Raw genomic sequence first — 26,613 nt, 5'->3', positions numbered from 1 at the left:
CCTGCATGCAGGGGTGAAGGACTAAATTCTAGACCCTGCACCTGGGCATTCCCAATGGGCCCCTCCCCTCATCCAAAGCTATTGATTCTAGTATCTTTGTGCATCCTCCTCACATGAGGGCCCTGTGTACTCTGCAGCAACAGTGCAGAAAGAAAACAAAGATTTCTCCCATCTGCGGTAGAATGTGGCTGTTAATCATACAACTAGTGGTATGCGAAGACATATTAACTGAGGTTTTTCCTGAAACACATCTGCCTCCCACATGCACGTGCATATAAAGCAAAAATCATTACCGAATTTGTTACATTTTTAAATTTTGTGTCACATGCTTGTTCTCACAGCATCAGTCTCGGCAAAGCACAACGTTTAGGTTAGCTGACATCATGAAGTTGTCATGACGCATTTACTCAAAGCTTCCTAAGCTTAAACGCGGGAAGATATGTCACTCCCCATGAGTACAACCTCTAGCCTTTTTTCTTTATAAATGTTTCATGAAGCGGTTATGTCACGTTGTTGTAGTTCCCTACAGCATCTTTCACAGCATCCTGAGTGATGCCGGCGATGAATTCATCGCATTACGAGACTCTTTTCCTCTGTCAATATGCTGCAAAAGAGCAAGCAAAGGAGTAAAGACACAGGCGAGCACACTTGAAAGATATGTATAAATTGAAATAGCTAGCATTAAAGTGTGGCAGAAAGGGAAAGCAAGTTATGAGTGAGCGATCAAATCTGATGGAAAATGTCAAGAGAACAGCAGAGGAAGGAAGAGGGATAGAGATGCATTTGCTGTGAAGTGCTGTGGCCCCTTCCCTGTGATGCTTGCAGGCTTCTGTGTTACCTCACCCCGAGCTGCCAGCCCCTGTGTTTTCTGCCCTGTACTCAAATGACAGCAGACATCAACCTCAGACACATACACACCATTACTCTTCTATTGTTGTGGCAGAGGCTCTAATGGAGCTTCCCGTTTGAGTGCAGATACACACACACACAGACACACACACTCTCTGTTTCATAAGTACACACACACACACACACACACACACATACACACACACACACAGGCAGATTGACAGCTAGTCCCTAGGCCACTGCCGCTACGCATGATTGATGGCAATGTTCCGTGGAGAATGCATGAGGCAGGGCGGCAGTGATTCAGGAACGGGGAGCAGCACAGTTTAGGTACGGAAACACTCCATTGGGTTGTGGAGGAAGAGAACAGAACGTACAGGAGGAGCGGGGATGTTTCATGGCTGTCAGTCACCCAGACAGACAGACAGAGGGAGAGAGAGAGAGAGAGAGGGAGAGAAAGAAGTGCTGTGTCTTTGATTAAACTTAAAATCCACAGGAAGGGACAACTTCAGTTCACAGTAAATAATATAAACACCCACACTTTCCTAAAAACCCACACGTACACACACACACACACACACACACACACACACACTTCATTCTCCACACTCGCACATTCCTTTCACCCTCAAAGGGAACAAAAAGCATCAAAAAAATGACAACATTTACCAAAAGCACTGCAGAAAACTAATTTTGTGTGCACATCACACCCCAAATCAAGCAGTATGCAGTACACTAAGAACCCATTGCAGCTACAAATACGTGCAATTATATCAGCCTGTACAATCACACCCCTTTCCTAAGCACACAGCCCCATTGAGAGATGATAAACTCTACAACCCTTCAATGTCAGTGACCAGCATGTAGTACATATAATGCCCTTAGGCACATCAACCCTTTAGACAGAGAAACACAAGTGCCGCTGTTTTTCCATTTGTGCTGAAAATCATGAAATCAAGAATTTGAACATAAGGGCAGACTCGAAGCGGCACAAGGCAACTTCACACTTTCACTACCCCAAGTGGCAGCAAGCGATAGCTGAATTTTTTGAGAGCCTGGAGGACTCCATCACCCAGAAATCATGTAGCGTGATGCTGGTATATTGCACACTCCTCAGAAAAAAAGAAATCTTATTCATAGCTGCTGGTCGGTATGGAGATGGTGAGGAAAATCTTTTTAGGCGAGTTCAGCCAGGTGCAGCTTTCCGTGGACAGAGCACTGCACTGTTAACTGAGTGTAGAAATATTTGCAGCCAATGACTAAACACAGAACTTAGGGTTTATTAAATATATATTTGTCTTGTTAAAGTGGCATGACATGAAGTTGCGAGAATTCATATTTGAGTAGCTTTGTGATCTAGGACAGCAGCCTCCGAGTTTGTCTGTTTGTTTGCTTGTCTTTATGTGCACTTCAGGCAATACTCACATTATGGGTTATTAATAGGAAGATCAAAAGAGTGTTGTTACCAGCTGTATGGCCATGAAAGCCAAATATATTGTGCCTTCTGATTTTGCATAAACACTGTTGTAGGTACAACCTTAATGACAGACCATCTTGTTACAGGATCATACAAGCGGCGATGCCAAATCAAGCCTCACTGTGTGCATCCTATCAATCATAAGGCAGCCCCGCCCTAAAACATACAACGCTTCATTTTCGATTTCACTCCAAATGAGACCACAATTTACCGAATGAGCATCATGTTGTTAAAAACTTAAAACTAGTGATTGAGACTATAAACTCATTATGAGAATCTTAACGGAGATAATTAATCAATTGTGAAGTAGGGTAATTTTCACATAAACTTCTATACCTGTGGAGTTACCCCTCTACATGGCTCATCTGTGTGGAATTTGCATGCCCCCCTCCGTGTCACTGTGGGTTTTCTACAGGGTCCTCCGGCTTCCTCACACAGTCCAAAGACATGCAGCTTAGGTTTAATTGGTGACTCTAAATTGCCTGTAGGTGTAAATGAGAGCATGAATGGTTGTCTTTCTCTATGTGTTTGCCCTGTGATAGTCTGGCAGCCTCTCGCCCAGTGTCAACTGGCACTGGCTCAAGCCCCCTGTGACCCAAGTTTCAGATATGCGGTTAAGGATAATGAATGTGTTGTGCACTGGGGCGTCAATAGTACTATCCCTCATTGGGGATTCAAACCAGTACAAATGAACAGATTAAAAATTCAATCTGTAGCTTACATGTGATCCCAACAAATGAATAAATAAATGAATGGATGGATGGACTCGCCCCATGCTGGCCATTATAAAGAATGAAAGTTTAAGGCACTTACACATTGGCTTCACTTTCCAAGCCTGGAGGTTGTCACTTGGAGTATTGAAAAAGTATTAAATATCAATACCTTTGAAAAAAATACAACTACACAACTGTGAAGTTTCGCGAATGCATCTCACACAGTTGGAACACTATTGCTGTGACAAAATCTGTCCACAGATAGACAAACAGACATAAAAACAGCTGCCAAAGTATTGAAAACCACTTTTGTGGTAGTTCCTGCTACAATAGATTTCTCCAGGACCACATTTTACAATGATGGCACACTCTCTCTCTCTCACACACACACACACACACACGCACGCACCAGCAATACCAGCCACATGCTGTCACAGGCTATCGTAATTCACAAAATGTGCTACTTCTGCTGACTTGTACTTCAAACATAGTGCATAGGGTGTGGGTTTGTTTTCTGTAATTATACATTTGTAAAAAATATTCTTGAGTGTTATATGTTCATTCAAAAATACTTTTGGGCAATCTCAGTTTTATAGTAAAAGTATTCACAGTGAGATTCAAAGCTTTTCTCTGCATTGTTAAATAATGTTTCCAATTGAAAAATGCGGCTTTACAAAATGGTCCCCACCTGTATGTAATATTACACATAATGACTTCCAAATGATTTGAGACCAATAAAACATTTTAAAGAGAAAGTGAAGGGAAGCTGTAAATAATTATTTCCCCCTATCCAACTTTCGATCTTACAATATTGATTTGCACCACGTGCAGCTGAATGCCACATAGTTTAGCGGATAGATTGAGACACTGTATGTTCACAAGAGGACACCGTAACACTTCACAAACACATGCTCTATCCCTCTCTCCTCTCATCCCTCCTTCTTTATTTCTGCTCCCTGAACAGTCACTGTGAATAATTTAGCCCTTTTTTTTCAATGAAATATTGACAATAGAAGAGTGTGTCATATGCATTTAAGTGACCTTCCTGCCTTGTGTGATGTCATAGCTATGAATCATGCATGACACTGAGAGAATGTCTTTTCTGCCAGGTTAGGCAGCAAGAGCCACAACTGTCCCACAGGAAGGACTGGTAACCTTGTGCACATTTGCATAGCAAACTGGTCTCGCTTGGAGATTTTGCTTTCTACAGTATATCGTACACTTCAGCACACGTGTTGTTTGGAAATGTGTCCTGAACTTGGAACTGTTAAAGAATAAAACAATAACAGAGATCTGGCATGTGACTACATTGACGAGGGATGAAACACATTGGGAAGTCATCAGAAACATGAGCCACTCTCTGTCGAAGCTATTTAGTGCTGTGTAAATGAGTGCCTGCAAATCTGTTTGTGTCTGTCACTATAATATTATTTACGCTTGGAGGCCGTTGCTCACATCACTTGGTGCTGACACAGATGGTTTGCTTGATCACAGCTCTTTTAACTCTAACTTTTGGATCCTGGGAATACATTTTAAACTCATGTCCTGGAATGAGGAGCTCAAAAGGAAACATCCAGACTCCAGTCATGTTGGGGCCCACAAATATGTGCAACACATTTTAGATTCTGGGTCTTTGTTTAAGAACCGAGGTGCTGTGTTTGTTTTTAAATTCAACCCTCTTTTCTTCTTTCTCTTTAGACTATCGCCCACCTCCCATGATGCCTCCTAACCGAGGAGGTGGAGGAGGAGTAGGTCCAGTTGGTGGTGGAGGTTCCTCCTCTTCATCTACCAGCCGCACCACCACTACTCGTTCCCCTCCGTACTACACCACCCCACGGCCTCTCCTCACCACCTCTCCCGGCCAGCGTTATCGAACCACCACCACGGTTCGCCAGCCTGCCATGATTCCTGCCGGCGGCTCGTCGTCCGACACCAACCAGATTCCAGACACCAATCAGAAAGCTGGCCGCTCCCCTCCGGTGCAGGTCCCACCAGCTGCCCCGCAACCTCCGGCCCTGCCTCCCCAAGACTTCTGCACTCCAAGGGTGACTGCCGACATATCATGGCCCCGGACGCAGCAAGGCCAGACAGCCAAGCAGCCCTGCCCTGTAGGGACTCTGGGTAAGGAAGCTGTGTGGGTGTAAAGTGAATCTGAAAGGGTCTACTTTGCAAAACTCTTGTCGAAATGTTGCAGAAATACAACCATCTTAGAGGTGTTTCACTGGCAAAAATGAAAAAGTAAAATTTTAAGTAATACGCATCACTATCCATTAACACACAGCATCCTTTATGACCACAGTCTGTACCTGTAAAACGTATAGTAATGTTGCTGTAGCTGGTCTAAATACTCGCCGTTTCCAGTAAATGCATTACAATGAAGAGCAAAGAATGCAAGTGAGTAATGAAATATGATTGTGAAACTGTAATTTTTTCCAGAATGTTCTGACACTACATGCACAATTGCCTTATCTTACAATGTTAACACAAGTGAAAATTAACTTGTATCTGCCCTGTGATTCTGATCTGCGGCAAAATTTAATTGGTTCTTTATTGGCCTATGTTCCACTGTTCCACCAAGTTTTATGCATATCAGGCCTGAAGTTTGTCTGTAATCCTACAAATAGAAACAGAAAACATAACCTTGGCAGAGAGAACAATGAATATTGACCCTTTTTCTTTTAAAGGGCATTATAGTTTTTATTAATTCCAAATGTTTAATTTTAAATGTATCTGGAAAACACTATGGCCAACATTTATTATTTTTGTTGTTAAATGTGTGCTTGAATGAAACTAACTTGTCAATTAAATATTCAAATAGAAAAATAAACATGAACAAAAACAAACATGATCATGTGTTATCAGGAGATGCAAAAGTGGCAGCACATACAGAAGATCTGACAGGGAGGAATACGGTTTCCTACAGCATTGGACAATGCCTGATCACCCACTGATTTTTGACAGGATTGTAGAATGGAGAGGAGTAAGATGTAATGGATCTGAAGCTGGAATAGAGGCTGCTTCAAAAGTAAAATATACAATTCACTCATAAATGTAGCAGAGCAGAAGTATAAATTATCATAACACCCTTCCTTAAGAAAAAGATGTCCTAATTCAATTCAATGCTACTCAATTCAATTCAATTCAATTAGCTGATATGTCAAAGATGACTCTTTGATCCTCCTTCCATCCACATACAGGGTTCAGTGTTCAGTGAACCCTCGCCACCTTATGAGCCACTGTGTCTCCTGGTGAATGTCAGCGCTGTCTTACCCTGTTTGTTTTGCTTGTCTTGCAGGCGTGGCCACATACGTGTGCGTAGCCCACTTGGGCTACTGGGATCCCCAAGGCCCTGACCTCAGTAACTGCACGTCGCCCTGGGTCAACCACATCATGCAGAAAGTAAGTCTCAATGCTGCTGCTGGCCCTTGTAACTCCCACCGAGCCCTAGTTTTGGAGGAATAAGGGTATGCGTTATGGATATAGTCCTGGAGCAATATCTCACGCATGAAGACGCACTGACTACAGGGGAAGATTGTGGCCATGTATCCATCTTCGTTTGTTAACCATAACTCGCTTCTGAGATCTGAGAGCTCTTTAATAGCTGCAGGGGAATGGAAATGTCCAATAAGGTTATTCCCCTTTGCGGTGCTATCATCATAATACGCCAACATGCATCATGATCGGCTAATTTACATTAAATGCATTGCTTTTCATGGGAAAACATTTTGTTTTGTGTTTCTTCTGAATTATTTTATTCTAGACAGTGCTGCCCCAGTTATCACTTCACACAATTACAATTTATGGCTTTGTGTCACAAGGCTTTAAGGGTTTCCTTTATAAGACAAAACAAGGGGAAAATGGTCCCTGTGAAATAAGCGTTGCAACAGAGGTGCTTAAGTGAGAGTCGTCTCTGTAAAGTATTCTTAAATGTTTTGAGAACAGTTATTAGGTGCTGGAAACAACACTGACTTCCTCGGTCCTTCAAATAACCTAATCACTCTCCTTTTCTTACTCCCCCATCCTATCCTTGTTCTTGTCTTGGCTATTCCTCCACATGTACTTCTCTCACTCCATCTGTCCTTTACCTCTCTGCCCTTGGTCTCTCGTCCTTGTCCATTTCTCCATCTGTCTTTTGCTGTGCTTATTCGTCCGCCTCACTGTCATCCTCTTCACGCACTCACCAACTTTCTAAACTTTCCCTTGACTTTTTTTTTTTTTTTTTTTAATTCCATCCATCTCTTTCATTCTTTGACTTTTTTCCACTCTCCGCCCCCCGTCACCCTGTTTGGCTCCCAGCTCCGTTCGGGCGAGACAGCAGCAATTGTGGCCAGGGAGCTGGCAGAACAGACCAAAGGGCTTCTGCGTCCTGGCGACGTGCCATCCACAGTGCGGGCCATGGCCCAACTGGTCGAACTGCTGGACGTCCAACTCAGGAACCTAACCCCTGGGGGCAAGGACAGCGCTGCCCGCAGCCTCACCAAGGTACTGCCTCAGAGAAACACTTGTGTTGGAAGATCAATGTATTGTGAGTGACTGAGTGAGATTAATGATTTCCTTGTAGGCATTGCTATAGGGAAGGATGCAAGGAAAATCAAAGAAGCAAAAGAGGAATGAGGGAGAGGAAAGGGAACATATAGAGGAACTTTTTCAAGTTCACAGTAAGATGAATGGAGTCAGTGGTTAGTGGTTTTGTCTTGGACTCATTCTTCAGGGGTTAGAAAAGTCTGTGAGCAGAGTTTGATGAAGAACCACACAGAACACTGTAAATTCCAAATGATAAATAGCTGCTTTTAGACATTATTTTAGCCTCTTCTGAGGGTCTTCGTAACAAGTTTTGCTCAGCATTATGGGTGATAGATAACTGCTTTTAGTATTTGGCAACTCTTTGCAGATCAGGACTGAAATTTAATAAAACGCTGTCTCGCCCTGGGAGTTATTCTCATTAAAACATACAGTACTCAAGATGAAAACAGGCCCGGGACGCACTTTACGTCATAGCTCATTGTTTAATGAACTTCAGCCTTTGAGCTACGACTATGAAGATGCTGTCGACAAGCGGGCTTGAGTGCTTACTTCAGGATTACATTAATGGAAACTCGATCCTGAGTATGCGAAGGATCTGTTTTACTACTCGGGTAGACAAGGAAAGAATTTAGTTCTGTTCTTTGTTCATGTAGGCATTCAATTAAAGTGAGTTAAATCATTTGGGAATGGCTGACTGGCTGGCTAATTGACTGACTGACTGACTGACTGGGTGGGGGACTGTTTTTCTGATTGTCTCTACTGAGGTCAACAGTGATAGGCGGGGTTTAGCAGCCATATTGACAGCTCCTGCCACGTCTTATACAGTCACTGGCTTTTTTTTTTTTTTCAGTTTTAACTTCTGAGTCACTCGGCTGAATCCAAATGTCCACGCTTTGGACTTACAGACTGAGCCTGTGCGAACATCAGTCGTGGGCACTGTGACATGTTCACCGTCATCACGTCAAGTCTGTGAGGGCGTGAGACTGCAAGACTATAAAAGCCGCTGATAGACAGGCCTCAAGCCTATTCCAGTCGTTGCTGTGGAAATATTCAAGGAAATAACAAGACACGAATCCCATTTATAGGCTTTTTTGTGAGTGAACAAAATGGTATTCATGCATTTCTATACAAGAAACTGGCTAGACACATTCAAATACAGAAAGGTTTGTAAACAGACCAGTATTTGACTAAATAAATTGGATATCTTTTGTTGTTTTCGGACGTTTTTCTTAGCCTTTATATTTGGCATTACACTGCACAGCTTTTATAGGGTACAGGCTGCATAAAAATAATCAACATAGTCACTGTGATTGGTTTATCTTCTATTTTACTCTAAATGGGACCATAATTTACAGAATACACATCATGCTGTATTGAAGAATACTTGAAACTAGATATTGAGAACATAAACTCATTAGGAGAATGTTTACTGAAGTCGTAAATCAAGTAAGAGGTATGGTTATTTTTAGAGACTTCTTTTCTGACTTCTTCTTACAACCAGTGTAGTCGCCCCCTGCTGGCCATTAGAAATAATGCAGATTTAAGGCATGTCCACATAAGCTTCTCTTTTCAGGCTCGGGGGTTGTCAATGGTGTAGGCTGCAATAATAAAATGCATTTTGACTACCTCTGTAGCCTAGACTTATACTCATATTTCCGTATCATAATGTGGTTGAATTTTATTCCTCGCCTACAAGATTCAAGCAACGTTTTAATACAGCGATTAAAAAAAAAAAAAAAATACAACATTACGTCCGAGTTGCAAAGAACTGTGAAAAATAAAGTCAGTGGAGTCTAGTGAAGTCTGCACCCCAAGTGGACTCTCTGGAAGTATGCAAAAGTCTACTTGAGGTCTCATGTGGACTGGATGAAATGTGGGTTAGGACAGCCCATAGCACTCACAGACTTCCTAGGAATGCAGCTACAAAGTCAACGCATCTGCAGTAAAGTAAAGGCATTTGGATTCAGCCTTGGTCTGCTTTATTCACTAGGTCTGCCTTTTTTTGTCTCACTGTCACACTCTTTACATTGCCTATGCTCCCTCTTAGTAATTCAGTAACAAGTGTGGAGTGAATACATACTGGAGCATGTGTAAGTGGAATCAATTAATCTGTTTTGCTGTTGACCAAATGGCCTGTTAAAGGTTGAATTTGTAGAAAAAAGTCCTCCATAGAAGGGGAAATGCATTCCTCTTGTTTTCAATAATGGCCCAATTATATATACCTAATTGAGTAATATGCCAGCTTATTATGCTAATTTTGTTAGGAAATCGAATATGACCAATCACGCACGAGTGGCGTAGTAATTAATGCCATCAATTAACTTGACAGTAGATGCAGCAAATGAGTAGAAAGAGGAACGAAGGAACGGAAAATTATGAAAACGATCTGGAATAAAAAAGGGAATTGTAGAAAGAAGGTTATGGGACATTGAATAAAAATAGGGTGTGAGTGAGGAGAATATCAATGTATACTAAGTTTGTCTATGCAATGTTAATGAAGTAGGTGTGACTGCCTTTGTGTAAGCAAGTGTGAGGTGTTATATCGCTAACAACTGAATTGTTTAAATTTGCAGCTTCAGAAGAGAGAAAGGTCCTGCAGGTTTTTCACACAGGTATTTCTGCATCCTGGTATCGTTGATTACTTTGCCACAGCATATATACACACGTTGTTTTTTTTCTTCACAATCAGCATGTAATCCGCAAAGCTTGCGTGTGTGTGATCACACATTACAACACTCTTTGTAGAATTATAGTTCTACGCTGCAGCGGTTGTCTTTATGATTTGCATCCCAACCCTTTGAGGAGGGCGGTCATTTAACATAATTCAGATATTCTGATCTTGAACAACAGCACATTCACTAACTGCTGTCTGCTAACAAAAGTTTGAGTCTCCTCAAAGGGTTTGCATTCTTTTGTTTTCAATTTTACTTTTTTTTGCATTTTGGAATCAATGGTACTGATAAGAGGCCATGATCAATATCAATAATAGCTCATCTATTTTGCAGTTCTGTCTGCAGAATTGTAAACAGGCCTGCCTGGAACCAAATGACTCGCTATCCATCTCCATTCAGCGAAATGTCCTCTCTGGTGCTGTATCACAGAGAAACAACTGAGTATGATGGATACTCTGTTGCATATTGCTTGGTCACGGCCTCAGTGCCTTTAAAAATAATACCAGCTTGTGTTTGTGGCTCAGTGTTAATTTATTTTCCGTCCTTGTTGGTCTGCTTGTATTGATGTTTGTTTGTGTTGACGCCATGGGCTCACACCATGAACGGAAAATCCAACATCATTTAGGCGTGTTTCTGGTCAGCTAAAATTACCATTCAGAACATCAAAAGACCCCACCTTTCCTTTTCCATGAGCTGTAGATAGACTGCAGAGTCTCCCTTTTTCTCTCTCTGCATCCTCCGACACACACACACACACACACACACACACACTAACACACACACTAACACACACACACACCCTTGATGGGCTAGCTCTTTTTCTCCTGATGCAGGCTTTTTCCCCCCCCTCACTCTCCCCTGAAAAGTCTTAACGTCAGCACCAGTCAGCAATGTCACATCATAGAACATGGCTTAGGACTATATGCAAGCTGACACACACACACACACAGCAACACATTCACGCATGAGACAAATATATAAATATATTTTCAACAATGATCTCATGCCATCACATGAAAACAGCCAGACATCTTGAGGCGTCTCTCTAATCCAATAAATTTCAAGGAGTGGCTGCTAGTTACAGGTTACAATCAAAACGTTCCACCACACACCTTGGGTACTGCAGGGGGCTGGGAGTGATCGATTATATAATTAGCCTTAGTAATGTGAAACAAAATTATACCAACAGTCCCTTACTCTGCCAGATAGAAATGTGCGTGATTAGGGATGTGGTGTGGTGCTGCCCTCTCCTCGTTAATTATCTACAGCACTAATTGCCAAGTGAGGAGAGTGGGCAGGAGGTTTGGGTTCTTAATAGAGACAAAAAATAATTGAATTCTCTCATTCCCTCCTTCTCTCTCTCTCTTTCTTTCTCTCTCTCTCTCTCACACTTCATCTCTTCTCCTCTCTCACTTCGTTTGGGGAACTGGGGACTCGTTTCATGTATACTAAATTGGCAATTTATTCATGATGAAGTTGGTGGTGTGGAGAGGCTTTCATGCTGTAGGGGTGGATTGATGGAGGGAGGGGAGGGAGGTAGAGTCTGCAAGGTAGACTGAGAGAAAAAAGAGAGAGAGAGGGGGCAAGAGGGAGGTAGAAATTAAAGCAGAGAAAGACAAGAGAGTCACAGAAACAGAAATGGAATGTGAGAGAAAGAGAAAAACAATAAAGGGGGCAGTGAGGAGACAGTGATGCTCAATGACAATGTCTAATTTGCCCTCTATTTATGGATGGCGGGTCAGAACACGGCATGCTGTGAATTTAAAGCCTGATTTAGCTGCAAACTCATCCTGTCAGGGAAGACAAACTCCAACAACAACTGACAGATAAGCCTGCTTCTCTGATGAAAACATTTTCAAAACATGCACTTTCTCGGAGCTCAGCCAAGCGACTAAAAGAAAAAAAAAATCCATTCTTTCTTCTAGTCTTGCCCCCTTTCCATACTTCTAACATCCTAAGTCCATCATTTTACAAAGTGTGTCCTACTGTGCGTGAGTGCACACATACAGTACTGTACATGCATGCACATGTGCTAGTGCGTGTGCCCATGCTCCCCCTTGTGTAGCTGGGAGTAGTAAGAACGGCCCAGCTCGAGTCTGTCCTGCCGCTGCTGTTTACGCTGGATTACCCCAACGCTTCAAAGCATTTCACTTCTGCCCCATTTACTGCCGCGTGTATGTGTGTGTTTGCGTGCATGCTGCGGGGACTTGCACACACATGCGCGTGCCTACCCTGGAATACATAGTCACACACACACACAGGCACACACACACAAACGACACCCTTATCTGTCTCTGCAGAGTCTCTCCCTCTTTGAAGACCTCTAAAAAAACCTGTCTCCATTTTAGCCCTCAAGTCCTCATACTTGTGCAGATAGAAATGTCACCAACGGCACCAGAGCTTACAGGCATACCCACACACACACAAACACGTATATTCCATCTTTGACTTTCTGATGTGGAGATGTCTGGACCTCAAGGAAATCACACCCCTTCTTCTCCTTACCTATCTCTCCCCTCTACAGATCCAATCTCAGCGCCAGTGAATTAAATTTCAATGAAAAAATTATATGAAATTGAAAATGCAAGATAATCAAAAGTTCAATAAAAAGCAATGAAAAGTTTAATGAGAGTAGAAAAGGAGGGTTATCTGAAACACATCAAAGTGAGCGTTTGGGAGCAGCAGCACCAGCCTGAGCAAATGGAAAGCAGTGCCACTGCTGTCATATCTGCCATATGGAGTCTCTCTCTCTCTCTCTCTCTCTCTCTCTCTCTCTCTCTCTCTCTCTCTCTCTCTCTCTCTCTCTCTCTCTCTCTCTCTCTCTCTCTCTCTCTCTCTCTCGCCTGGGCTGCTACTGTACAGCAAGTGGAGCAGAATGATGCACTGCAATGCTTCTCCCGGCCTCTTGTGCACACCCTCAAACACACAATGCCAACACACATGTGCGCACACATGTATCCCGTATTATGCAAACACACACCTGCACATTAAGCAAATGCACTGAAACACTATACGTATGGCTTGTATATGTCCTGCATATGGACTTATTCATGCACACACAGCACCACAGAGGAAGCAGTATTAGAAGCAGTTTAAAAGAAATGCTGGTTTCTTACAACTTTCGGTCTATTTTTGTAGTTCAGGCCATCATGCCTAATAGTAATAATTGTAATCATCAAGTTAATTGCAGAGATCTGGCTATGCAACAACATTGATAACATCCAGCAGGTCAAGAAGCACAAGCAGCCCGACGATAAAGGTTTTGAATATATCCCTGTGATTAGGCAAAGCTTTTTGGAGGAGATTGCAAAGGAAAATTGTAAAATGATTACCATATTGCCTGCTTGGTACCATACATTCATCCACTTTTGGGGGATTTCCTGGTTTAACTTAGACTTAAGGTACTTATAGTGCATGCACAGTTTTCCCGTACAATGTGGGATTATAAGCAAGAGTTGAGGCAGGGATGGAAAGTACTGTACTTTAAAGAAAATATTACCCAAGAATATGTAGAGTTTCTTATGTAAAAATGTACTTTGGAAAAGTAAAAAGTAGGTCAGTTACAATGTGCTCTGAGCAAACATTACTGCCTTGCATTTTAAAAAGGGAAAAGGAGTGGAAGGAGGGCTGATGATGATGTTATATGATGTTATATGACAGACCTATTAAATCAAATAACATATAGGCATACATCAGCCCATAGAGCCCTTATGTCCAAACACCTATAGGCCTACAGGGCACTCTGAAGCCAGTGCATACAACTGATAACCAATTATGCAACCAGAAAAGAGGGCATAACACTAAAATGGTCTATGATAAATAAATAAAAATCATTTAAAAAAGTCTATGGACACTATCGCGTTTCGAGAAAAAATATCACCAAACCAGACAGCATAAAGATATATTAACAATATAACACAAACATATCAGAGAGAAGAAAACGGCACAATTTTGGCACATTGCGTAGCGCGCACACGAACGACCATAGACTGTATAATGTGGCATATACGCTACGATGACGTCCTCCTCTGGAGAGTGACAGACATCATAGTATGTTTAAAGTTGTGCTCACCTGTTTGAACGCCATTCTGCGAGTCCCCGTCAATCGGCTCCTTCATCCCCCAAAACATACTAACGTACGCAAACCGCTCCTCACCATTTTCAAACATGTTGAGCTGAATGAGACCAAAAACCTGAAAAAGCTGAAAAAGACCAAAGCAGACAGGCCTCACACACGTCTCAGAAGGTGAGTTCCACGTTCCAGTGCGTGCACCTGTAGTTGCAACTTTTTTTTTTAAACTATGAAAGAGGACAATAATGTCAACCTGAACGACGTTACTCTTTATTATGCTGCATTGTTTTACAGTAACATTGACAAACTGCTAGGCTCAGACCGAAAGTGGAGCAGGGGTACGTTCAATCTCAAAAGGTGTGCACCGTTTTGCAACGATTTACGGTTTAAACGACATGTTGCCTAGAAACGGTAGCTGCGTTCGCATTCCTTTTCCTGTTTAAAAAAAAAGGCCTTTTTGGCCCACATTTGTTTTTTGTTTTCTCTTTCTATGTTTCTTTTTTTTTTTTTTATGTTATTTTAGAAATATGTTGTCTGACTGTATGTTAATTCAACCCTTAAATAAGTTATTTAAATATATGTAATATTATTGTTATTATTATTATCATTATTATTATTATTATTATTATTATTATTAATAGTAATAATAATAATAAAAGCCTAATAATGATAATAATTATGGTCATGTCAAAGCGCACAAGGAGAAGTCTTTAAGTTGCTCATATTAAAGAACACAAAGATCTGCAATTAACAATGTTACAAAAGAGCAGCTAGAACCAGTGAACATTATTTAACGTTATTTTCTATTGCCAATTATTATGTAAATTATTTTCCAGATTAATCAAGTACTAATTTTATCAATAAAATGTCGGAACATATTGTTCAATACGATAAAGAAAAGGAAAAATAATCCTAACATTTTAGAAGCATGTATTTTTCCTTAAAAATGGTATAATTAATAATTGATTATTATTAATGAACACAACTGCTAAACACAGCCCAAGTGAGAAAAATACAATATTTTTCCTTAAAAAGAAAAAGTGAACCTCGTAGCCTCTGTCAAATTAAATGAAAACTACGGAAACAGATTAGCTGGTGTATGCGTATGCATGTGTGTGCTTCATATCCACTCCTGCTTATTCTGGTTGTTTGCTGAAGCAGTGGATTAATTAGTTTTTGTTTACATGTAGCCCTCCCAAACTCATCCGATATGCATCCCAGCTAATTAGCTGCTAGCGCTAAAAGAGGACATAATATTATCATATTAGCTTGTTGGCTAAGCACCCATTTCGTGTGTGTGATATACTGTATCTACATGTGGATATCACACCCCCAAAATAAACAGGTAGGATTAGCTCTAATTTCAGAGGACAACTGCACGTTTTGTAGCACATGCCTTCAACACTCATATGAGTCATCTTCTACAGCGTTTCTCTATCTAGGACGCTTTGCCTACCCACTGTACACACACGAACACACTCTTTACTTCATCGACTGTTGCAAGTCTTCCCGCCTCCCTCCTGGTCTCTCACTTCTCCCTAACCCTGAGTGAAAGGGGCAGGGAGGAAGTCAAATGGTTGATGTGTGAATGCCAATAAACTGATGTCTCTCACTCTTCCTCCCTTGCCCTTGTAATTCCCCACAGGACCCCCTTTTGCTTGTATAATGGCACCTGCGTTCCTTTTTTTTTCCCACTTTCCCATCCTGTCTCCTCATGAGAGAGCATTGAGAGATAAGTGAGGGATGGGAGTGCTTTTGCCGAAACGGTGGTTTACAGTCTGAGGAAGAGAAAATAAAGAGACAGACGGGAGTGTGAGATGTGTGTGTTTGATAGCACCTGTATTCGCTTTTCCGCCTCCCTTGTTCCCAGCGGACGCCTGTCACCATGGACTCACTGGACTGTTTTATCGCTCTCCCATGGCTCTACCCTTCTTCTTCCCTCCCCTCTCCACCAGCTCTCTTTTCTCTCAGTTTCTTTATCTCTCCCAGGGTTTTTTTTTTAAGATGTGTGTCTGTGTGTGTGGTTTTCATGTCTGAAAATGAGAAGGTGAATTCTTAAGAGCATAAAGGAATGTGAGCCGAAGACAAAATAAGTATTGTTTCACGGGGAGCAATTCATCTACGCGAGCCAATTCTTCTCCGTGTGGTAATATTTTTGGATTCAAAACCGTTGTGCGCGGCTGGATATGACCCAGCAGACATAATCTGATAAAACGCTAATTTCTTCTCAGACCCTCAAGCACAAGTTTTCCAACTCAAAGATAAGACTGTTGCTTTAAAAAAAAATGGGGTGAAGGGAAAAAAAGAGAAATGAACCAGGTTTGGGGGTGTAGACACATGGTGATTGCAATCAGCTAATTAGCTTAGCTTGATTTTCAGAACATCTGTGATGGATTTTCAATCACAACACTTTTCGAAAGAGAATTCTGATGGAAAAAAATAATGAACCTTAAAAAGTTTGGAGTACAACTTTGGAAATATAGCACTACTTTATTTAACAGATGTGCTTTTTGCCTTTGTCATGTCTGCATGGGAATGCCACATTTGCATCGCTAACATTTTTTGTTGTCATGATTTATCAACATGATAAATGAAACGCCACTGCATTGTCCCTGTTGCATCCCACTGACTGCTGTCTCCAGTGGTTGTGGTGTAGCAATGTTCTCTGTGCTATGAGTTGATTTGCATTATTTTTCACATTAGCATCATGACTGAGAGGTGTTAGCATTAGCTTCCTCCATGTGACTTCCATATGTTTCTGCTGCTGCTCCAGGCCATGGTGGAGACGGTGAATAATTTGCTGCAGCCACGGGCCCAGGCGGCGTGGAGAGAGTTGTCCACCAGCGGGCAGCTGCACTCGGCCACTCTGCTCCTCGACACCGTGGAGACTGGGGCTTTCATGTTAGCTGACAACCTCCTTAAGACTGACACTGTGCAGGAGACCACTGACAACATCCGTGAGTACATTTCATTTTGGTTGCCTCCCGTTATTCAAACTCAGTTGGACCCTGAAACTGTCAAGGATCCTGTTGAGATGCCCTCAAGCAAGGCACTTAACCTCCATTTGCTCTGGTGATGCTACACAGCAGCCAAGTGTTGAAGGCTGCAGTGGGCAAGTCTCAGGTGCTGAATTGTAGGAACGCGAAGAATGGCTCGACTGGAACAAAAGTTTTTTTGTTGACTTTACTTGAATGCAATTTAGAGAGAAGAATTTCTACAACATTTATTTCTTAGATTTCATACAGTTTTCTTTCTTCAGTCGTTTTTGTTTGTTTTAGATCTTATTATAACATAAACCAGCTCTGGCTGCTAAAGATCTAAGAATGTGATGTAATATCATAGTAAGAAGCCACGCTGACTGCAGGCATTATTAAAACCGCCACCTCAGATCTATGTTTTATAATTCAAAACAGAAACAAAGTATACCATCTAACTTCACAGCACATCAAATAATATCATCATCTTTCATGTGTGCAATTACACACACACACACACACACACACACACACACACACACATCACACACATGTGTGACTGGACATGTTGCACTGTTAGGAGAGGAACATATGCAGGATTCGCTTTTAAACTTTTAAAATATATTTTAATTTCTGAGTAGTAGTAGTAGTTTGTTAGCAGGGATCTGAGCTAAACAGCACAAGGAACAGGACTGCCTAAACAACTACCTGATTGCATAATAAATAATTTACATTAATATTCTACAGGATGTACTGGATAATTCAATGAGAAGATGAAATATTTAAGTACAGAAGCAGAAGTGACATTGAACTTGTTGGCCAGGTGGCAAACCTTTCTGCAAATCAAATATATGTATAAATATTAAACATAACTATAATACTGTCTTCAGTATTTTGTGTTCAAATATTGTGTAGATTTTACATAAAGACTATTTTTTCTCACACAAAGAAATTCACATTGATTCCTTAGTGTTAATATTTTATAATTTTTCAATGTTTTACTTGATAAACAACCATGTAAAATGAATAATTTGTGTGCATGAATGCAATGGACAATAACAGAATAATCTGTTATTCCCTAAATAACATTAAAGGATGTCAAAGATAACAATCTTTTTTTTCATGTATCTCAGTCTAAAATAGGACTAAAACGGTGCACATTTCAACATATTTCAAACACAAGCAGCTCATTTTGCTTACTGAAACAGCATCCAATTTTGTGTCAGAATGGGTTGATACAGAATGGCAAGGGGAATTTGATAAATACAAAAACATAACCGTTAGAATTAACGGGAATGTGTTGAGTAATTTTCAGGAATTATGGACAGTGGGATAAAACCTTCCAAATTAAGCCCCTCGTTCAAACCCACTCCAGCACCACGACCACCCACCCTTAACTCTAACACCAACATCACCCAGTTTATTCAATTGTATAGCAACCACAGTATGCAGGTGTGAGTGTTTTTAAGCTGCTTCCCGACAAGATAGGATGGAGCAGCAATTAAAGCCTTGGGCCATGTAGTTTTATCTGTTAGTTTCTTTACTCTAGCTTGGAAACTTTTATTTGCTTCCTGCCTCGCTCCTCATCTTTGTCACATCCAGCTCCGCCTGTTATACCTGGTACTTCCTCGCAGGACTTTTTTGGCCAGAAAATGTGTTATTGCCTCTCTGCTCCTTTCATTTTCTTGTTCTCTCTGTACTCTGTCTTTTATTTTTTGAGCCTCTGATTTTTGGTGAGGCATTTTGACTTGGCTAGTCAGGCTGTGGTTCACTATACATCTTTAGAGAAGCGGCACATGTGTCGGCTGCACATCTTACTCACACTGATGAGTGAAAAAAATATACAGTCCAAACCATTTCCACAGTAACTGCGGGGGCTGGTGTATTAGATGACAAGTTGAAATGTATTTTATTATAGCAATACATTAATTTATCATGCAAATACATATACATATACTGTTTACTATTGTCAGTTAAATAAGTCAAAAAGTAAATTGTTGGCATTTATATTTATATTGTATTGACCTTTGCCTGACCTTCATCTGTACACTTTAACCTCCCCCTGACCTGGTGGGCCTGATCATTTACTGGTAATTTACCACTTTTACTGGAACCCAGCCTCAAGCCTGCTGCCATTCACTGGTCCCACTGTTGATTCTACACTCAAATTACTAATTTTTGCAAAAATATTATCAACAAACATCTGTATAGAAGCAAAAAACAGAGAAGGAAAGAACCAGTAACTCATATAAATATAGTTGTGAGTACATTTATCAGGAATGATCATCTGTTTGTGCAAAAATTCAAAATTCGGGAAGCATTCCCAAAACAGCATGTGCGGTAGACATAAATGTATTAACAGCTGTACGCGCCTGCTGTATTATGTAGAGCGGGCTTGTAAAGCTGTCAGAAGAGAGGTGATGATGAAGAGGACCAGGTTGTTGTGTGAGAGGTTTTGAAGGGTCAGCTCCACAGAGACCCATCCTCATCTAACAAAATGCAAGGGGGAAAAAAGACTGGCCTCGAGGCGTCTAAGGCAGGGATGAATTGTTTGCCAGAGACAATAATAGTTATTTATTTATTTTTCCCGTATTTTCTTCCCTCCGCTTGTAGGCGGAATTGACAAAGCAGAACAAAGCTAGTTATTATGGCGTTGTGCACATCACTTTCCTCTCCTCCCTCCATCTCTCCTATATCCTCTCTTACTGATCCTCTCATCATTGGGCCATAGAATAAGGCAGAAATACGGGAGAACAAAAGCCCTCTTTGCCTTTTCATGCCTTTAAGTGATGATATATCGGCGAGCCATCTTTTCATCTGCACCCAGACCAGCGAGATGCACTCACTTATGCTTCCATTGATTATTTTTCCTGTTTACTCCTCTTTTGATTTGATATTTCACAAGTTCCTACAATTCATCTCCCCATTACTAGGATTCACTGGGTTTGTATGTAACCCAGTAGGAGATGGAAAGTCACGAAGGAGGAGCAGGAGGAGTGAGGATGATGAGTAAAAGAGAGCAGTGGATGAGTGCATGCTTCAGGGTGATGGCGGTGGTGGAATGTCAAATGACGCTCTGAGGGTTTTTTTTGCTCACTTTCGCATCAGTAAGAAATGAAATCAGTTTAAGTCACGTGACGTGGTGATAACATTACAGCGTTTTTTTCCGCTTGTGGCAGACAGACAGCAGAGACTGATTCCCCAAAGTCAGTCCTTACAACATGCATGTATCTCGTTCTCCCTTGAGTTTCAGTACAACAGTTCATTCCCAACAACTGCCATCCTACACAGTTTCACCTTACATAATCATTTCAGACTTGTATCTCCTCCAATTTTTTTCTCCTCCTGAACGCACCACATAAATATGGTTATATAAACAGTCATCGAGATGTAGGCTACCACATCTCTGAAGAACTTAAAACAGGAAATCATCTTTTTGTGGAAAATTTTGTCTCCGCATTCCTCTCCTTTTTGTGCCGTTAATCTTCCCTCCCAGCTAATCCAGTGGGCAGATCCACCGTGATTATCTCTCACTTTTATTCATAACCGCCTCTCATCTCTCTCTTTCTCGTCTTCCATCCTCACTTCCCTCTCTCTCTCCGTCTCCTCCCTCTCTACTCTCCTCATTGCACTTTTTAAGCCCTCCATTTTTTTTTTTTTTTTTTTTTCTTCCAGAGGAGAATGAACGACAGGAATAAATTATTTGAATGACACATTTTTAAAGAAGCCATTGCAGCTACTGTAGGTGATATTATTGTGTTAGATTGTTTGTGCGAGTGTGCGAGTGTGCGAGTGTGCGAGTGTGCGGCGCTGTATTAGGCAGATGAATAAATAGTGTTATTATTAGAAGCAAAACAGTGATTTGAAAGGATAACACAGTGGTAACAGCGTGCGTGTGTGATAACGATAATGAACAAGTGTGTTTCTTAGGAGGAGGATTGTCATGACAAGGATGCTTTAATTAGATTAGACTCAGCGTGTTTTGATACCCCGCCGCTGTGTGTGGGTGTGGATGTGTGTGTGTGCATGTATGTGCATGGGTCGGTGTGTTAATGCGCGTATGGCTTGAATGTTTAGTTTGGCTCATGTGCAAGTAAGGGACACTTAACCAGTGTTTTTCTGTCTTTCTGCCAGTGTTGGCATATCAGTGTCTGTGTTTACGTCTGCCTGCCTCCATTTCCTCTCTCCCAGACCTTAGCATCTCTTGCCTTTGTGCCCTATCTATTGTGATCTGTGGGAGAACATAGACCTCTTTCCGCCTATCACCACTCCAGTCCTCTCCTCGCAACATATCTGCTCGTTTCCCACCTCGCACGCTCGTCTCTGACTCCCCTCTTTTCTTTTCTTTTTTTTCACCTCTCTCCAGCTGACCTCCTCAACTTCCTTTCCTTTCACCCTCTCCTCCACTTGCCCCTCCCCCTCCTCCACTCTCATTTCCATCTGAGCACGTCCTTGTGTTGTTTATTTGATCAAGAAGCTGTTTTCACCATGAAAGCGGTGTCTAAATCACCAAATCACTCAGAAGCACAAGATAGCGATACAGCAAAGGTATAATTAGTCCTTAATTAGAAACTTTATCTAATGTGTTACACTGCCTCAATCGGGAATGTGCTAACGAACCTGGATGGTGAAATTAGATTCCCACAATACAAGAGAGAGGCTGGATTATCTACCTCCATGTGCTGGACCAGTGCCTGGAGACATTGTTGCCTTATTTAGTTTAAAAATCCGAGTTATTTCACTTTGATGCATGTCAGCTTTTTTCATTTTCTTTGTTTAAGAAGCCAGAAGCCGCTGCAGGATTCATGCCTGTGCTCTGCCGTGAAGCACTTAGTGAGAAAACATGGTTATTACAAGAGGCTGCAAAACAGGCCTGATGTAACTTGCTTTGCTCAGACTTGACATTAAGGTGTGTGTGTGTGTTCGTGTGTGTGTGTTTCAGAGCTGGAAGTAGCCAGGCTAAGCACGGATGGGAACCTGGCAGACCTGACATTCCCTCAGTCAGAGCTACATGGAAACTCCATCCAGCTGTCAGCCAGCACTCTCAAGCAGCACGGCAGAAACGGTAGAAGAGAAATCTCACATTCTCTCTTCCTCTCACTCTTACTATGGGGTCCACGACCTCTCTCTATATATTTATCTCTGTCTAACACACTTTTCTTTCCCCGCATGCAATCTCTCTTTCTCTCACATCCACCGTCTATTTCTGTCATCACGGTTAAAGCCGATGATTAAAGTACCACCTCCTCCTTGTTCCCGTGTGTCTCCTTACAGGTGAGATCAGGATGGCCTTTGTACTGTACAGGAATTTAGGGGCCTACCTGTCCACTGAGAACGCAAGCGTCAGACTGAGCAGCGAGGCGGTCTACCCTAATTACTCTGTAATCGTCAACTCCCCGGTCATCACAGCATCCATTAACAAGGAGAGCAATAAGGTTTACCTGTCCGAACCAGTGGTCTTCACTGTCAAACACCTGCAGGTAAGAAAGGGGCAAGGTGACAACTTGTTTTTAGTAATAAAGATAATGAGACGGAAGTAGAGGTGAAAGGATAAGGCTGATAATAAGCTTGAAATACTTTACACCTCAGTGCCATTGACCTTCACTGCCGTCCAAAAACTTTAGAAAAATTCATAAATGAGCCACACTTTCTTTATTCATCTGACGCTACACTGAAAATGTGTACATGGACCGTTCACACTGTGGCTACTACAACACTACACTTCAACAAAAATCAATGAAGGTGATACAGAGCAATATGTCTATAATAATAGGGAAGTCTTCTATTTATATTTTTTACACAAGGTCTGCAGAGCATTTTACACAAAGGGAAGGGGTGAGGTTGGTAGTGATATTAATGATCCTCAATTCATGCAAAGTGAAAGAAATCAATACATATCATCTTTAAGATATGCCAATATTTTGAAATTCCCTCCCCTATATTTATTCTTTTTATTATAAACAATAGATTGTTTCTTTTTTAAGTGTTTGATCTCAGCAAATAATATTTTTGTAGCTTTTTCTGAGTTGATAAAAATGTAACTGCGCATATAATCTTGTTTTATACCGATCACAAGCCCCTGAACTTAATCCTAAATTGAAATCATATTGTGTCTCGCTTTGTGATATTGGCAAATATCTTTTTCCAAGAAACAATATAATATTATACACGGCCGCCCATAAAGTTGGAATAAAATATTTTTTACCCCTTTCCATGAAATGATTGTGATTTATTCTTGAAAGATAATGTGTATATCTTCTCAAAGCTTTATTAATCAATCTCTTCCAAACATATCACAATAAAAAATGAAACCAAAATTAACAGATGATTGTGTCTGAAAACAAAATGATTCCAACTTTATGGGCGACCGTGTATTATAGTATTGTCAGGAAACTTGTGATTTGTACACTAAAAAATAAATGTCATGTCAAGTGTTTTTATTATTTCAAAATTAATCTACTGGTAAAAACTTTGTGGGCTTTTTCACAGCAGCATTTATTTTGCCAGCAACAGCTGGCAGTTTGCAACAGGATGTTAATTTACCTGTTTTACACAAACTCTGTAAAAAAGTTTCACTGCACTGTGAAATAATCCCAAAACGAAAGCTCCTTGTCATGTTTTTGTATGCATGCATCTGGCGAAGCCAGTAAAAAAAAGTGCATTCTGCAGATACATTCACCCAGAACATCCGCTCCATGAATGTTACACATTCAGTGCAGCCTGGGCGTAAGAATGAGCACGGGCTCCGTAGTTTATTTTGATTCAATTTCACACAAACTGTTCTGCCGCTATAAATACTCACTAGAGCACCAAATGTGTGTTAATCCACATCTGAGAATAGTCCCAGCAACTGCACTGTTTACTCTTCTTTAGATAACTTTTGCTAAAATCTACAGTGCCCAGCTGTTTTAGGAAAGAATTTAGCCTCTCTTTTAAAAAAAAATAGAAAGTAATGTTTGTGACTGGTTTTAAAAAAATGTATTTGTTATCCTTCATTAGGAACAGATTGTTATTTGGCTTGAGTGCCACAGACAGGCTGCAGAAGTTGGAAAATATTGAGTAATGGATTAATGCACTGATGATTTTGGTCTTTTCATGGGATTTGTTGACAATAAGAAAAATGTATAATAAAGGAAGCACTGTCCTTTTTATAGCCTCTAGAGTTGAGACTGTCAAACTCAAAAAATTAGGACTTTGGTTTGGTTTTGATTGCTGTGGGCTTCACTTACCTGATTATATAATTATGCCAAAGCACTGAAAGTTCTTGCTACATAAAAACAAATTAATTAAGGCAGCTATAAAAAAGAAAATCTTGGTAATAATTGTTATGATCCTATGTCTATAATGCATTTTAAACATACCTATAATGTATTATGCATTATAGTATGCTTATTTATGAATTATAAGTATAATAACTCATCAATATTAATCATTGTTTATAACACAATATAAAACGTTTTATAATGACATAAGGTATTACAATACTAGTTGCCTGACACTCACTGATATTTTGATGAGGATCATATTGTATTATAATTCTCATAGTTGAAATATATTCTATTTTTTAAATTTATTTTTAGAATACATTAAAATCACTGCTACAATGCATTATAATGTAATCTTTAGTCACTTTAATTGGCCATTGTTTGCTTTATGTAAATTGGAAAAAAAATCTATGAACTTTTTGCAAGAAAAAGAACAAAACATTGTCAAATTAATTTATTCATTTAACGGGTCATAAGAAAAATGTATTTACTCTAATTTGACACAATTAAATGATGGACATTTAAATTTCACTAATTTAATGTTTCCCTTAAAAACTAAACTACCGAGTGATTCAGATCAGTTCTACTATGTCTTTAGTAGTATATAAGCATTATAAGTATGTTTATAATGCACTACAGACACACAAAAATGTCAGGGAGTGACCAGCTCTTATAAAGCTTTTTATACTTAACCTTGTAACTTATACTTATACTTTTATACTTAAAGTAATAATCAAATGTTTTATAATGTGTAAGGTTTACATTGATAAAATATGATGGATATATGAGTGCTTATTATAATTACCAAGTGCTATTAGCAGATTATAATAATAATATAATGCATTATAAGTTTGTTTGTAATGCATTATAGACATGGATGTAGTATAAAGTGTTACAAAATGTTAAAACGCTGAGTAATTTCTCGTCATTGTTTAGAGATCTCAAAGTCTTGTAACCGACTTGAAATTTGCTTGGCAAGACTTGTATATCGGTTTGACCAGACTTGACTTGATTGATGTTAACTTGCCCCAAATGACACAAGAACATCTCTGGTATTGACCATAATTTCAGACTGAATTTGGGGATAATTCCACATTGCCTCATACTGTATGAATTGTGGCGCTCAATGCAACACTTTTATGTTGCTCATTCAACAAGCAAATGTTGATCCAGTTGGTGATCCAGCTTTTTGGCAGCAAAGAAATCCTCACTGATTCACTTGCTCATTTTGAGAGTAACTTAACAAACCCAACACACACAGCTTCATCAGTTTACACAACACAAGCAGCTCCTACACTTTAGAATCTCACACAACAATCACGGACACATCGCCGTCGCCTCCTGCCACGGCTCTATGTTTATTTGTTGCTGCACTCTCGCATTCTGTCCCTTCTGTTTGTTGTTTTGTTGTTGTGTGTGCTTGACTCCCTCTCTGTGTTCCTTCCTCTCCATCCCTTTTTCCACCAATTCCTCCCACCATTTTCTCACTTTCTTTGGCTCTCCCAACACTCCATGTTTCTACCTCCCACCTCCCCATGACTAAGTATCTGTTCTCTGCCTCTCTGCTCCCCCTCCGTTCCTCCTCTTTGTCCCTCTCTCTCAATTTTTTTCAACCCTGTCTCGATTTCTCACTTTTTTGCCTCTTCCTCCTCCTCCTCCTCCCTTGCCCCTAGCATTCAGAAGAGAACTTCAATCCCAACTGTTCATTCTGGAGCTACTCCAAGCGCACCATGACGGGATTCTGGTCTACCCAGGACTGTCGTCTGCTGGCCACCAATCGCACACACACCAGCTGCTCCTGCACACACCTCACCAGCTTTGCAGTGCTCATGGCCCACGTGGAGGTGAAGGTAGGCGTTTATTCTGCGGTGCCTGCCAGGCGGGGATGGGCAAGATCAAAGGGTCAGTCGTTCATCATTTGATTAGCCGTGGCTGGCGAGGCTGGTCAACAGATTCTAAAAAGGGGGAAGGAAGGAAGAGAAAGAGACCACAACATCTGGAAAATAGATTAGACCTCTCCAGACTCGTCAGTACTGAGTAATCATACTTGGCAGGAGAAATTTTAC

General features: G+C 40.8%; 1 protein-coding gene across 1 annotated transcript in view; it reads left to right on the top strand.

Annotated features, from left to right (window-relative positions):
• Positions 1 to 26,613, top strand: part of adgrl3.1 (adhesion G protein-coupled receptor L3.1) — a 140,219-nt gene that overhangs the window by 86,322 nt on the left and 27,284 nt on the right. The window contains exons 7-14 of the mRNA XM_059338568.1: positions 4,738 to 5,160; positions 6,335 to 6,438; positions 7,336 to 7,521; positions 10,137 to 10,175; positions 17,081 to 17,264; positions 22,225 to 22,347; positions 22,557 to 22,762; positions 26,221 to 26,397. Coding sequence (XP_059194551.1) covers positions 4,738 to 5,160; positions 6,335 to 6,438; positions 7,336 to 7,521; positions 10,137 to 10,175; positions 17,081 to 17,264; positions 22,225 to 22,347; positions 22,557 to 22,762; positions 26,221 to 26,397 — 1,442 coding nt within the window. The remainder of the gene's footprint in view (positions 1 to 4,737; positions 5,161 to 6,334; positions 6,439 to 7,335; positions 7,522 to 10,136; positions 10,176 to 17,080; positions 17,265 to 22,224; positions 22,348 to 22,556; positions 22,763 to 26,220; positions 26,398 to 26,613) is intronic.

This window comes from Centropristis striata, chromosome 1 (assembly GCF_030273125.1).
Source record: "Centropristis striata isolate RG_2023a ecotype Rhode Island chromosome 1, C.striata_1.0, whole genome shotgun sequence".
Classification (NCBI taxonomy): domain Eukaryota; kingdom Metazoa; phylum Chordata; class Actinopteri; order Perciformes; family Serranidae; genus Centropristis; species Centropristis striata.
The sequence above is the reverse complement of the archived record's forward strand: the minus strand, read 5'-3'. Positions and strand labels throughout refer to the sequence as shown.